The sequence below is a fragment of the Exophiala oligosperma genome, assembly GCF_000835515.1.
Source record: "Exophiala oligosperma strain CBS 72588 unplaced genomic scaffold supercont1.46, whole genome shotgun sequence".
Lineage (NCBI taxonomy): Eukaryota > Fungi > Ascomycota > Eurotiomycetes > Chaetothyriales > Herpotrichiellaceae > Exophiala > Exophiala oligosperma.
The window spans coordinates 14,471-28,663 of NW_015622863.1; the positions used below are offsets into that span (position 1 = coordinate 14,471).

The 14,193-nt window shown below is 49.5% G+C and overlaps 2 protein-coding genes across 2 annotated transcripts; one reads left to right on the plus strand and one right to left on the minus strand.

Moving 5' to 3' along the window:
- Window positions 1-334: 334 nt before the first annotated feature.
- On the plus strand, window positions 335-1,211 carry PV06_11624 (uncharacterized protein). The gene is made up of 2 exons (XM_016413332.1): window positions 335-703; window positions 754-1,211. Exons 1-2 carry the CDS (start codon window positions 370-372, stop codon window positions 1,119-1,121), a joined length of 702 nt encoding a protein of 233 aa, XP_016256284.1. The 5' UTR covers window positions 335-369; the 3' UTR covers window positions 1,122-1,211.
- Window positions 1,212-4,895: 3,684 nt separating this feature from the next.
- On the minus strand, window positions 4,896-5,324 carry PV06_11625 (uncharacterized protein; the record flags this gene model as incomplete). Its single annotated transcript, XM_016413333.1, has 1 exon — window positions 4,896-5,324. The coding sequence occupies one exon, from the start codon at window positions 5,322-5,324 to the stop codon at window positions 4,896-4,898; it is 429 nt and encodes a 142-aa protein (XP_016256285.1).
- Between the last annotated feature and the right edge of the window lie 8,869 nt (window positions 5,325-14,193).

Genomic DNA, 14,193 nt, shown 5'->3' on the forward strand with positions numbered 1-14,193 from the left:
CACGTGGCATGGACTTCTACATGACAACGGGCCTTCCCTCTCCTCGGTGACTTCGAAATATTCGTAACGGATTTTGTTTCCCCATAACGGCAGTCCTGAAGCATCCGTCTCAGCCATATCACCGGGGACTGGATTGAGGCTGGTTGAGTCACTGTACTCGCTTCCCCGATCTTGACGAACAACGAGTATCGCGACCCCAATTTCGAGGTTGGATGGGCCTAAGCCCCGCCTAGCCACGTGTGGAATCGTCTAATCACATGACGGAAAATAGGCATCCGACATGAGAATTAGCGACGCCGCTAGAATTGTCGAACTCCTCTCTATATCGACAACCTAAATCGACCTTATCTCTTAAGTTGATCTAAGAAAATGTATACCAAACATTTCACTCCTCTCGAATCAGATCCAGCCATTTTCTCCGAGTTGATTCACGTTCTGGGTGTTGAGGAGAAGCTAGAATTCGTCGAAATCTACTCCTTCGATGTCGACACCCTCATCTATCTTCCCCGGCCCGTTCTAGCTGTCATTGTTATCTTTCCTGATGATGACGTCGCCAAATCTACTATTACAGGCTTCGGGGAACACAGTCTCACAAGTGAGGAGCGAAGCAGAGTTATATGGGCGAAGCAGACGATCAACAATGCTTGTGGATTCTACGCTGCCCTGCATGCAGTCTGTAACGGCACCGCCAAAGACTTTATTAGTTGAGTGACCTACGGTCGATAAAGGCTTCAGTCTAATGACCCTTCTCAGAAAGTGGATCAGTGTTTGATATCATAGCAAGCGCTTCTAACGAATCTAGGCCGGATGTAGCAAACATAATCGAAACCTCCGACCAGATCCAGGCCCAGTATGCAAACGTGGCTGTAAAAGGGTCAACGTCGCCCGGTGCCCCTACCGATGAAGTCGAATATCACTACGTATGTTTCACAAAAGCCACGAATTCTCGGTTATGGCTTTTGGACGGCGACAGAGATGGTCCGCTGGCTTGCAACGAAGATTGTGGAGTAGAGGGGGACGTCCTGGACAGTCCGAATCGGGAAACCATCCAACGTTTCCTCGTCGAGCACGGTAGTGCAAGTTCGAACAATTTTGCAATGATGGCACTGGTCCAAACTTAGTTTAAATCGACACTCAGGCAACGCTCGAAGAACATTCGATCTCCCGATAGATCAACTGCATTCTCTCCCGTCCACGTTGTAGCACTGTAGTCAATCATCATAACTTCCTGTAATTTCCTGACTGCGTAATATTTGTTCTATAAAGCCGTAACATAAAAGGCCGTCCAACCTTCATGATCCCGGCAATTAGGATCCACCCCAGCCTCCACAAGAAGTTTGATAATGCTAATCGACCTTGGGCCACCATCCGTCCTATTTGCACCTGCGAGTGCTAAATGAAGAAGTGGAAGATCTCCATGGCGTGATGGTCTGGACTGTTTCGGGTTAGCCCCGTGCATGATCAACAAGCTTGCAGCTTCCGTCCAGCTGTACTCAGCTGCCCAAGCCAGGGCTGATCTTCCCGGTGAGTCCTGCACGTCGACGTCAATGGTTCTCGAGGGACATCATTCAGGTGTGCCTCGAGGCTGCAATATTCATCGTCAATCTGGAGTAGCACTTTGTGGAATTGGGAGAAACCTCGAGTTTCAGAGTAGTCTTGCCAAAGCATACTTGTTTCAACAGCATGGCGGCTGTAACCAGTCCAGGATATCGCCACTTCTTCCATCCATCGCCCTTGTCACCAGAATGCCGTCAATCAATGTCTCGATGGCAGAGCTGAGGATTTATCCAGATTAACATCAATCATCCAGGGAGATTCTCAAACGTACTTGCCGATTTCGTCTATGACGTCTAACAAGGCGCCACAGTCCAGCAAAGCCCTAAACATGTGCAACGCTGTTTCCAGGCCCACATTTTTGAGGCAATAGTACACAGCATACTATGATATGTCAAACCCTATAGGGCTTCTTCCTTGCTGATGACCATACTCAAGAAAATTGTGCGTTCTTCCTGTGCAAGATCGCGGAGGGGATGATCCTGAGAGAAATGCCTGGTAATGGGATGTACGCCTCACCTACCAATGGATGGAATAGCACATATGCATGCTTTTTCCAAGACGAAATGATTCCATCAACGACAGCACACACGAGAGAGGCTCTGCCCTTCCGCGTTCGGTGTATTCGTGTTCTGCCGTTGCCTAGAAATTCACGGTCACCAAGTATTACGGGAAGACTTGGACCCAAATTAAAAATGGCACCTAACAAGAAATCAAATGTAGCGGCGAGGCCCCTAAAGCAGGAGATTTTGCCAGATCTCGAGCTTTTCAACGAAGTTGGAGACGCTCTCATTTTCCCATTTCGGCACTTGCCATCTAAGGTCTTCGAGAAAACGTGCTCGAGGGAGCTTTGCCTCTACACTAGGCTTAAGTAGTGTAGCTCTCGCATCCAGATCATCAGATACATAATTCACAAAGTCGGACACTAGTTAACAGATACTTTTCTGCTCAGGATCTCCCGGAAAGCCCTGGTAGAGGCTTAGATGTTTGAGTCTTGCCAGGCTTTGCTTCTCACAAGCCGGTGAGACGGAAACAACCTGAGGATGATCACCAGCTTCATCGGTTTCTTCTTGGAGGCTGCGAATGAATGTTTCTGCGGCGGTGTGACATGAGAGCTTATCTGGCAGTTCTGGGATGACCGAACATTGACACCTCAGGATCAAAATTAGCTTAATGCAAGGCCAGAAAGAGTTTGACTGACCACCCAGTAGGTTCTACATCATAAACAAGTTGAGGACATAAAGCGTTCAGTGCACGAGAAGTGCATTCTTTGAGAGTCTAAACACTCCTCGGATTCCCTGCAACAGATGAAACACTCTATGGCGACTTGAAAGAACGTATGGCCCGGGAAGGAAGATTGCCGGAAGGCTGCGACTGCGGTTCTGAGTGATAGAGTATAACATTCAACATATACTCTTAGAACAACACCAGGTACGAAGTATTCTCGAGAATTCCGTCCATTTGAGCTCCGGTTTCAAGTGATGTGTTATTTGAAAGGAGATTGAAAGTAGGTTTGGATAAGCAAAGCTGCCTGGGGATAAATTGTGCGAGCACAGAACATTGGCTGATGCTTGTTGCCAAAATTGTATACCGCTTATTTTGCCCACACTAGAGGGAGGGGGACACCCTCCTGCCACTAATCTATGGTCATTTGCAGACCCGATCCAAAGGCCGTGTCTATTGCACTCGCCGCAGTAAGCCCACGCCCACTTGTCCTCTTCCCCAGACCGATAATCTTCCTGGAGGATCTTTTGTTGTTTGAGTAAGCTCTCGAGCTGTGGAAATGAGAGAGCGCCTTACTGTCCGCGGGTGCAGACGAGGCCGCGGCATGCAAAGCTCCCCTGTACATCCGAACTTTTCTCCTTTGAATCATCTATTTCAATCGCTTCATCGCTCAGTCTTTCCCAAAATGATGTCCTTCGGGGCGAGCCGGTCCGTGGACCTGAATGATGATCTCAATTTGGTAAAGCGGTCTTCGGTTAACGGGAAAGTAAAATGGGAGAGAGACCGGTAGGATGAGGTGGTGGTTCCTCCGTCAAGCGTGCTGAGCTACAAATGCACGTCTGAGGATGTGGCACAGCGTGTGCCCTGGTCTCTCGAGGATCGAAATTCGTTGTATCGGAGCGTAAGGGCTAGGCCACCGTCAAGTCTTCTAGTGGAAAGTATCGCATTTTGTCCGGAAATATGCAGCATTCTCTTTTGGTAAGCATGAGCCGGGGCACCTGCTAAACTACATAAAGAAACTACGTCCTTTGCCTCCCCTATCTCTTCAATTCGTTTCCTCTGTTCATCCTCCGTTAGCCATGGGGATGGCTCCTCCCCAGAATTTTAATCAACTCGCCATAACCATTGGTGCGATGCACAACTTTGACGATGAAGACAAGATCCGTGACATTCAATTGTTTATCGAAAACTCGAACCCTATCGTGAAGAATATCCAAGAAACATCGATTGCTCTCCTGACAGCAGCCCAACGACGAGATCATCCAATGCAGCCAGTTATCAACAGACCCGACTCAACCTCTCAAACTTATCGAAGCTTGTGGAGACAGTTCTCCGCTGGTCCAGTTCGAAACGTTTTCCAAGCTGTCAACGAACAGGCGCTCCTACAAAACATGCTAAGAGATCTGAGAGCTCGGAATCTCTCTGGATTGAAAAGATCTGCCACGAGGATGGCGATTACTCTTTCAGTCGAGGGAGGTGCTTGAGGAGCAACTTGGCCTGAGGTTCGCTGTCACTCTCTGATAAATTCCGATCAATCGCTCACTATCAATGCGTCGATAGAATGATAACTGTTAAGGTCATGGAGGCGCTATTCCATTATGTAGTTCGATGGTTTACAATAGGCCTCCCTTCTATTGAGGGATTAAATAATGAAAGTATTCCGGTTGACTGATTAACTTAAAATAATGTTGGGTGTTGCAACAAACCGTGAACCTTGCCTGTTCTTTCGCTACCCCGAAGATACAGTCCTTAGTGTTATCGCTGCGCACTTCCTAGGACTACATTATATCTTGCGTAGCGTCTACTTAAGCACTAATTATAAGCCTCCTCTATCTGTGTAGGCTTGTTTTTGATAATTTCTAATAATGTAGAGAACTAGAAATAAGAGCTCAACTTGTCTGGTTCGCGCAGCCCATGTCGCTGGGAGAGTGCAAAAATATTTTGGCACATAGGTGATCTCAGCTAACATTTGCGGATGATGCTCTTCACACGGTAGGACGTACACCATAGTTAACATAAAAGGCGCTTAGGCCCTTTGCGGTGTTCCGAGCTATTTAGGTAGTGCTATGATCGTGCAACGACCAGTGTTAGGGAGGGCGTCTCGCCGCAGCCAAACTTTACCATGTATGTTCTGGTATATGTTGCAGCTTTTCTGGATGAATAGTTCTCGTCGATGCTATTCTTCGCAGCTTCGCTTCCTCTTTAGGCGTCACCAAGGTCGACGTCAAGTACAAACCGCCCTCGACGACACGCGGCTTTCCAGAGTGTTTGTCCGTCAGTATGTCCTTCTTTGTGCGATCGTCTAGTTCGTCCAACATTTGCTGTCGAACGATTTTTCTATCCACCATCTGCTTGGTCCCCGGTTCTCTCTGCAGTGCCTCCGACAAACAGGACGACCGCAGACGGGCCGATTGCCCAACTTGGCTCTGTCGGGTCCAGGTGGCTTCAATGTCCTTGATTCCGTCCTTGTCCAAGACAATACCGGACGCAGCCCGGTCGATTGGTGTGTCCATCGCTTTGTCCTTTTCAATCAGGTCTGTGGACATCATGACTGGACTGTTGGACGTGCGGTGTTTTGGCGCTCGAACGACTTCCCCGAGTAAGTGAACTGTCTCGGAAGTCTTCAACTATTGATGTAGAACGTTTTTCAACGTTGTTTCAACGTTGAGCCTCTGACTCGGTGATGGGAAAAGTGGCTCGCTCGTGACTGTTGACGAAACGAGATTGACTGGCTAGGTCCACTGTGTTAGAAAAGATGAGGATGACCTTGTGCTAGGCATCTTCTGGATCGAGCGGAAGATGAGGATATTTACACGTCTCGCGGATGGCTCGTACAGATATGCGATCTTTCTGGCGGCCCTTTCAAAAGCCGATTACAACTCGCTTCTGCGTTTCAAATAATCTGACAGCCACACCAGAAAACCGACAATAACGATGTGGCCAAACCAGAGAATGAGAAAGGATATGATAGCCGTCTCAATTAGATCCATTCTTCTTGGATATAATCCGAAGCAGAAAAATTGTTATCTTCCAGACCATTCGTGTCGAAGCTCAACCTTCGTCTTCATGGTTGCATGACCACATGTTGATATAAGAGGAACACGGAACGGGGATGTCAGCAAGAGTTCTCTCGAGACGAGCATGGTTTCCCACAAACCCTCTCACTTATCCCCTACTCTCCTTCGCTCCTGACTGCTCACGCGTGGGTCTGAGGAACACCATCGGTCCTTTCAGGAACATGAATTGTCTCCCTTGGTGGTTGATTGCGAAGCGCCGTTCTGAGAGTTGTCTTGGTCCCCAGATTCACCATTGCCGCCTCCAATGCTGGAGCCTCCTCCACTAGCAGCACTATGCTCCAGGAAATCTATATAGCCGCACACCGAAGGACACGTTTAAAATCTCGACCCTCGGAAAGCCACCATAAATTGCAGGCTCTGTTGGCGAGAGTGGGGGTAACATCGGCAGACAAAGTTCTTCTGTCTGCGTCCTGTAAATAGGATGCGGCTAGGATTCGCGAACTATGGGGGGCTCCGCTGTTTTCACGGCCCCGCCCACGGCAGCGTCCAGAGAATCGGGTTAGTCTGCGTAGGCCAGGGCGGGGCCTAAGGTCCCAGTGAACGGTCGTTATAATAAGGGCGAACGTGGTGATTGCCTTCTTCCATCCTCTACACCTATCCCAATGGCAGACCAGCTCGACGCAGCATTCAATTTGATCTTGCAAACACCTCTCGCGACCTTGCAACAGTATGGAAATCGGGAGCTATTGAGGAATACCTTATCGAGGCTCACTGAAGCATGGCCACAAGACGAACCCTCCTGCAGCCGGAAACGGAGCAGAGAAGAGACTCAACCCACGGAACTGGTTTCCAAAGCTACCAAGCTGGTGGATGAACTGAGCGAGCGGATTAGCGAGATCACACTGCTTGCCAATCACCTGGAAATGCCGTCGACAATCAATAGTGTCTCGGACGACGTGGCACGCCTGGACACAACCTCACCAAAGGAGAGGATAGCGGCCTTTGCTGGTCTCCGGATTCTACACGCAGACTTCGAAGTGTACAAATTTGAGCACCCGCGATTCGGCAAGAGATTTGCCACGGCCCCATTTATCGAGGAACACTATCACGTCGGCTATGAACAGGGACGAAAGCATCTGCGTTGGGCAACGAAGCTGATATCTTTATGCTCTCCCAATAAACACTGGGGTTTCTCCGTATTTCTTGCGACAGTCAACCTCGGCCTATGGAGCCAATGCGAAACGGACTCTCCAGTTATCCGAACATTCTTCTCCAAGCATGCCAGTCTGTTCGAAAATTGCGGAAGGGCATTCGACCGCTATTTCCAGCGTTATATCTATAGGCTGATGTTTTCTAATATCGAAGGCCACTCTGTTGTCTTTCGGATCTTCACTCCATGTAAACGTTCTGAACACGGTTGTCCAGACCAAGACGCACTTAAGCGACTATCGATACCAAACACCATTGTGACTACGACGTGTGAAATGCTCAAGAACTTGCCGGCGTACCATGACCTCAACTTTCTGGCGGCAAACCTACTAAAGCTCTTATTTTCTTTAGGGGCAAAAGGTATCCCGGACATAGTCCTACAACGTGGCTATAAGCCTGTCAAACGAAGGGATAAGAAGGGTGGAGAGGTTCTCCCTCCATCGAGCTTCGATGCCACCGTTGAAGAGATATTTGATGAGATACGTCTGGATTCCAGCATATCGGTTCTAAAAGAATGTCTGGATGACTTTTCGAGTGTCTGGCCCAACGGTTCATCACGCGCCTGGTCCCTGTCTGATCTTACGGAAGATTGGCTAAGGGAGTCGGCGTGGGACAAGGAAGTCTGGCAACGTTGGGCAATCAAAGTCATATGTCATACGTTACTTGAGGAGGAATATGATCTAGAGCCGCTGTGGGTATTCCCGGCACAAACGCGACTGCACGAACTGACGTAGACAGATTTCGTGATGTCGGCCGCATGCAGCCGCCTCTCCTCGACACATTTTTGAGCAATATCCACAGTGCACGACATCTACTAGATGGTTGCGATGAAAATGCAGTTGCAGAGACATTGATATTTGCTTCGCACTTTGGAGAAAGAGACTGGAAGTTCCGTGTGTTGGAGGAAGCCGCCACATTTATCCACAGCGCTGACCCAATAGTCTCGGTGAAGTATCAATTAAGGGTGAAGGATGTGAGCAGGGTTTACGGAACAGAACTGCCAACGGTGCCGCTGAAATCCCTGGTCAACCCCTATTCAAGCGAAACATCAACTCGGTTGTTGCATTTACCTTTTCGGACAGAGGAGGACAACGTGACCGAACAGTATTGTGAACGAATGAACTTGGTGGCCCACGACACTGTTGGCTCCGGTGCGGGTTCCCCCAGCGATGTGCGTCTATGCGTCCGATGCCCAAACTGACGGTGACAGGACCTTCGTGGACCGAATGTTCCCGCGTCCCAACGACAAGCGAAGCACCCATCCGTCACGAACAGCAAGCCTCGGGCTCATGCCAGGGTTATGGGCTCTCACTCGAGCTTGACTTTAATCACCAAACAAGCCTGAAACAAGAGAGACCCTATACCTGGCCTTTGTTCACAATGATTTACGAAGGCGAGACAGAGTTGGCTACAGACTTGATAAAGTCTGGAGGAGCATCGACGTCAGACGTTGATCCCTATGGCCTGGGTGTCGCATATGTGAGGTTTTCCTATCTTGATGTCCTTCATTCGACTCACTATTTGCAGTATGCTGCCTATTACTGTCGCAAAAATCGGGGGCTCCCGAAGGCTATGGAAATCTTGCAACGTTTGGTAGAACTTGGAGCACGACTAGAGGACGAAGATGAGATCGGCAGGTAAGCGGTGATTCCCCTTTCGATATGGTTTGCTGACAGGGAAACTTCTAGCACCGCCCTCCAGAACATGATTGATGGCATATTGATATCTAGGCCGATGAACGAAGAGAAAAGAAATATCGGCGAATACTTATGTCGAACTGCATTGCTCGCAACAGAGGATGCCAATGCCCTCCTGCACCAGTATCTCGAGAAACAAGGCTTTGGCCAAGTCCACCGAGCGCTATTAGGGATTGATCTAGAGTTCGAAAGTCTAGAGGCATATCTTTCGCATCCCACCGTAGATCTGGCCGACATTGACAAGAAGGACTCACGGGGAAGATCCGCTCTGGCATGGGCCACCGAGTATGGATTTGCGGAAGCTGCACAGCAGCTGATTCTCTGTGGAGCGAACCCAAGACAGTCGCGACCTTCGTCCCAGGGTGAATTGCCTCTACTCCATCTCGCTATTGCAGGCTCGAGTCGCATCGATCCTCAACACAATTCCCTCGCTGTTATTGGTGTTCTCTTGCGGGCTGGCGCAGATCCAAATGGTGTAGATCACGAGGGCTGGACACCGTTACATGTTGCCGCATCCTGGAAGAACCACCTTGCGATTCGGGAGTTGCAGAGAGTTGCGCATGTTGAATACGGAGCACTGACTGCATCAGGCGAAAGCGCAATTGATCTCTCGGGGGATCGTAACTTTTTCCAAGAATGCTATTTCGTAAACAGCTTTGATTGAATCAAAGCCATCATCGCAAAACTGTTCGAAGCGTTCTTTCCATGTTCATCAATGAACTTGTGAATGTGACCTCGACTCGGACTCTCCAACACATCAGCCTCTGCTCCACAGCTTTCGTCGCAAGAGAGTGGTCCATCTTGCTCTCCATCTAGAAGCCAGAGCTCAGAGCTTGTTGCTTTTATGAAGCATACGTAGTGACATTCAACCTCATCAGTTGCTGCACCCGCAGCAGTGGACCCTTTGTTGGCTGCCTCAGTGTACTCGACCTGAATTTGCTCCGAGTCTTCGATCAGAGCGGACAACTCTTGCGGATGTCGGCGCCTGTATTATCTTGTCCAAGATTGATTAGTCCCTAAGGAACCTGTCAGATAAACCTGAATATTACGAAATTGAGGTTTTCCTGACGGATGAACTGCCTTGCATGGCCATTGCACACTGCATGAAGCATGGCATAGAAGCCTCAGGCATTATTGATGGTTTGCTTAGCCCACACGACCATGGTTCGGTTATGGACAGACTGAACCTGCTGTATGGCAATTATTCGCACCACGATGCACGGACAGTGATCACATGTAAACGTCTTAACGGCGACGGGTAGGATCTTTCGTAGGTGGTCAAGTGAGGTATTCAGCCCTGGCTTATTCTCTCGGAACGGTTGAGGTGGACACACCGCTCTGCGCCAAGAGCAGGCGTCAGGGGGTAACCTTGAGAAGCGTGGCAAGCAGTGGTAACCTAGTGTGGGGGTGTACGGAGTAAGGCCGAGTAGAATCGCTAAATTGTTTTTGCCCATGGTTCTTCAGCAGGCAACTAGACCTTCTGAAAGTATACCCTGTCAAAAAATGGACTAATGCACAATCAAGCGAACATTAGACCACCAATAGGAGTACGCAGAACCTTTCTGAGCCACTGATCGTCGAAGGCAGTCCTCTCGCATCTCCGCCTGTTGGCATAATTCAGTACAAGGTGTAGAGACTCGATGGGAAGTCGGAAGCTGAACAATGCCGATGCGTCTCTCTGTGCGGTTTGTTCATGTCAACACGGTGGAAAAGAAGCCTGCATCTTCGACTCGCCAATAAGACCAGATAGACTGTGCGGGTTACACGGTCTTGGGGAGTGGAATCAGGCAAGGCAGACACGAAGCCTGCTGTGAAGTTTCTTTGTGTCTTCACAGAGGAATGCTAGGGTCAGCCCAAGCGGCACTTCTCGGGACGCCCCTCTTTGCCTTTCTCGGTCGTGGTCTTGGATTGGTGAAACTCTGGCAGGCCTCTAGACCTCCTTCAGCCGACGGACGAACGTTGTGAGCCCGCGGGGGAGGGGGGGTCTGGACGTAGGCTGGGAAGACATAAGACCACCATATTGACAACTTCCCGGACGGAGCCAAAAGCCCTTCCACTCTTCTTCCCATTCCCAAATGGCACCGCACGCCCAGCACTCCCAGCATTTAAAGCACCAAGGTCGTCATAGAGGACGAAAGAAGCGTCATCAATGGAAGACCGCGCGATCCGCAAAGATCCAGAGTCAGAGTGTGTCCGGCGTCCCTCGTAGGTTATCAATTCCTTCCCTGAGTCAGGTCTACTGCGAGAGCGTCTGGAGAGGCTAAGTCTATCGCTGAGTACGCAGGCATAGATACCAACTGTCTGGGGAGAGAAGCGGACATTGGTGGACGCGTGAAACAGAAAGACACCGACCATTTTCCACCCGTGCGGCAATTTGTCCTTGATCTGACAGTCGAGACCGAACACTGTGCGATCTGTCTGGGCGTCCTCGGCCAAGGGAATGGCTACGTATCGCGTATCTTTGCTTTTCCAGCTTGCGGATGCGTAAGGTTATGTGACATCTGGATTTCTTACCGAGGACACTGATTTGTCGTAGGTTATATGCGGCGATTGTACATTAGGAGGCTACCCGGACGAGATTCGTACTCGTCCTCGTATTGGGCCAAAGCTCTGTTGTCCTCGACATAATCACTTCACGCTCGGCCGGCAGAAAACAAGGGAGCTCTTCGGGTTGGATTGCACGGTTTGTCTGATATCCGCAGCCGAAAAGTATGAGGACTTCGGCGATTCGGGCAATTTCGACGGGTCGGATGACCGTGTTCGAATTCCATGTGGTAAGACTTCGTTCATATTTCAACTGTTGATATTCTGATCGAGCCAGGACATTGCTTTTGCCGACAGTGTCTCCTAAAGATAACGGAATTCGAGGACTCTGAGCACAAGTGTCCAAATTGTAAGCGAGTGTGTGATGGGGATATAGGCAGACTCCCAAGCTTCCAGACGATGCTCTATGGCTAGTCATAGCCAAAGATGCTTCGAATGGACTACTCTTGTGCCGTTATACTGGCCAGGCCCCTTTAATCCCCAATAGCAGAGGCTTGAATCAATTAACAGTGGCAAGAAGAGTTCTACAGTAGCGACAGGAAAGTGATCCAGTCGACTGTGAGCCGGCAAGCGGAGGTTACGATGAGAGCTCACCGATCATGGTCCTGTTTCCTTCTTTTGCAACCAATACTAGTGTACATCCCCAAGCTACAGTACTAGTCTAATTCACAAATACCGGAATATGATATTTCAAGCCCAAATTTCCGAAGCCTTCTAAAAACGTGCAAAAACATATTCATCTCCCTGGGGATGTCAATGCCTGCTTTTACAACGTTATGGCAAAAATCGGCTGGAAATATTACATCGTCTTCTGCATCATCAACGCCATCATGTTCTTCATCATCTATTTCTTCCTGCCGGTAACTTGCCGTCATACACTTGAGGAAAGTAACATTCGAAGGTGGAGACGTTGCTGTCAGCGAGGTCAATCATAAGCTCGACACGAAGCGCGAAGAAGAGGTCGAAGAGGTTGATGTTGAACTTAAGGAGAAGGTGTGAGATGAATGCCTTGGACGGTGAAATATACCGATGTGAACGGGAGCCATTTCGGAGTCTTCGCCTGAAAGAATATTCGCTGAACGTGCTGCCCCATGAACCATATCTTCCGCCCCGATGAGGCTGAAGACCGTTTCCGGCTTTGATAACTTGCCATGCTTTCGACGATCGAAGGAGATAAGTTGGCAAGCTGTCACAAGCTCTTGCCCACGTTGGCATAGAAAAGACGTACCCCTCCGAAGATATGATAGATCAGGCCCACCACGTCGAGCAAGTCTCTTGAGCCGTAGGCGAGCTCCACTTGACCAAATTCAGCACAGCCAACTAGCCTTGAGTCGAATGACATTGGACACTAACGATTTGCGGTTCTATGCCAATATCAAAATGTTGGTCCTGGACTCGAAATCACAGAAAAATGATACGCCCTCGACTGGAATACTTTTTACGTATGCAATCTAGTGGATGAGAGCTTGGTGTCATTGGATATGGTCATGGCCTCGTTCCAGCCTCAGGAATTCTCGGATTGTCCAGTCAAAGACGTTGTCGTATTCGAACCCTTGTCGGCGAAACAGCTTCTTGAACATGTTCCGAAGGTGCGGATAGTCCGGCTGATCCTCATCACGCAAGTTGCGGACATAATTTATGTATTCCTCAAACTCGGCGGGTAGACCGGCACAAAGGTCGTGTGCACTGGTTCCCTGCTTCTTCCCCAAAACCAGCAGGTATTTGGCGTCCCGTTTCGCCTTGAGGCCTTGCCAAGGGAGTCTTCCGCGTATGAAATACACGAGCATATACCCTAGTGCCTCCAAGTCATCGCGCCGGGATTGTGCTGCGAGCAAGATGAGCTGGCCATCTTGTCCAGGAGTTGACGCGTCACCTACCAATGCCTAGATGCCCTCGAATGCTTGCATACCTGCATGTGCCTAATAGTTGAGGAGGCCGTGCTGTTATATCACGAGTAGGAGTACTACCCGGAGCCCAGTAATCGGGACGGCGGTAGATTGCAAGCCCCAAGTCGGTCATGTAGACGATATTCCCTTGCTCACCCGTACCAATGAGAAAATTTTCAGGCTTGATATCCCGATGAAGGTATTGGTTTGAATGAAGAGTCTCAAATCGACGAAGCAATTGGTCGGCGAGCATCAGCGTCGTCTTCAACGAGAATTGGTTGCCACAATATCGGAATAAGTCTTCCAAGTTCGGCCCGAGCAGCTCAAAAACCAAAGCCGTGAAGTCATCTTGCTGTCCGTGCCAGTACACCTGAGGAAAGCCCGGTTTTCCGGCCAGAGATTGATAGATTCGCGCTTCTTCTTCAAGTAGAGACGGCGCAACACTGTGATGTTCGAATTTCATGGCGACTTCGTTTCCTGTCTCGGTATCACGGCCTGTTGAAATGTGAGATCTTGTGTCAAGCCAAGGGCGACTTGCAGACGGCCATACCTAGATAGACACTGCCAAAAGAACCACATCCCAATTTTCGCACTAAGTGATACCTGCCGCCGATGGCTATATTTTGCACACACCGCACAAAATTGTCCATGGCTGTGGTTGTTGATCCTTCATCGACATCGATTCTCATGGTGGTTTAATCTTCGGCGGCTCGCTACACCTTCTGTCAAACCACGTCAACTTTGGCCATGGTTGCCTAATTACTCCGCATCACCCCCCAGAACCGTGCAGGATGGGCCCTAACACGCTAATACCTCTCCACGGCCTCTGATCCAATCAAGCATTCCTTACCGCCGGAGGCTTGAAATCATGTGTCAACTTCCTGTCCAACGCAGACATACGAATACGACACAATCCATTGACTGGATGCGAAGTGCTGCATCGATAACCTGCCACACCTCGCCTCTCAACATGCAGACGTGCCCAACCTGCGGCGCTATATCGTGTCCTTGTTGGAGGCCACCTCCTAACACCTTTACTACCGAGCCTTCCTCTCTTCACTC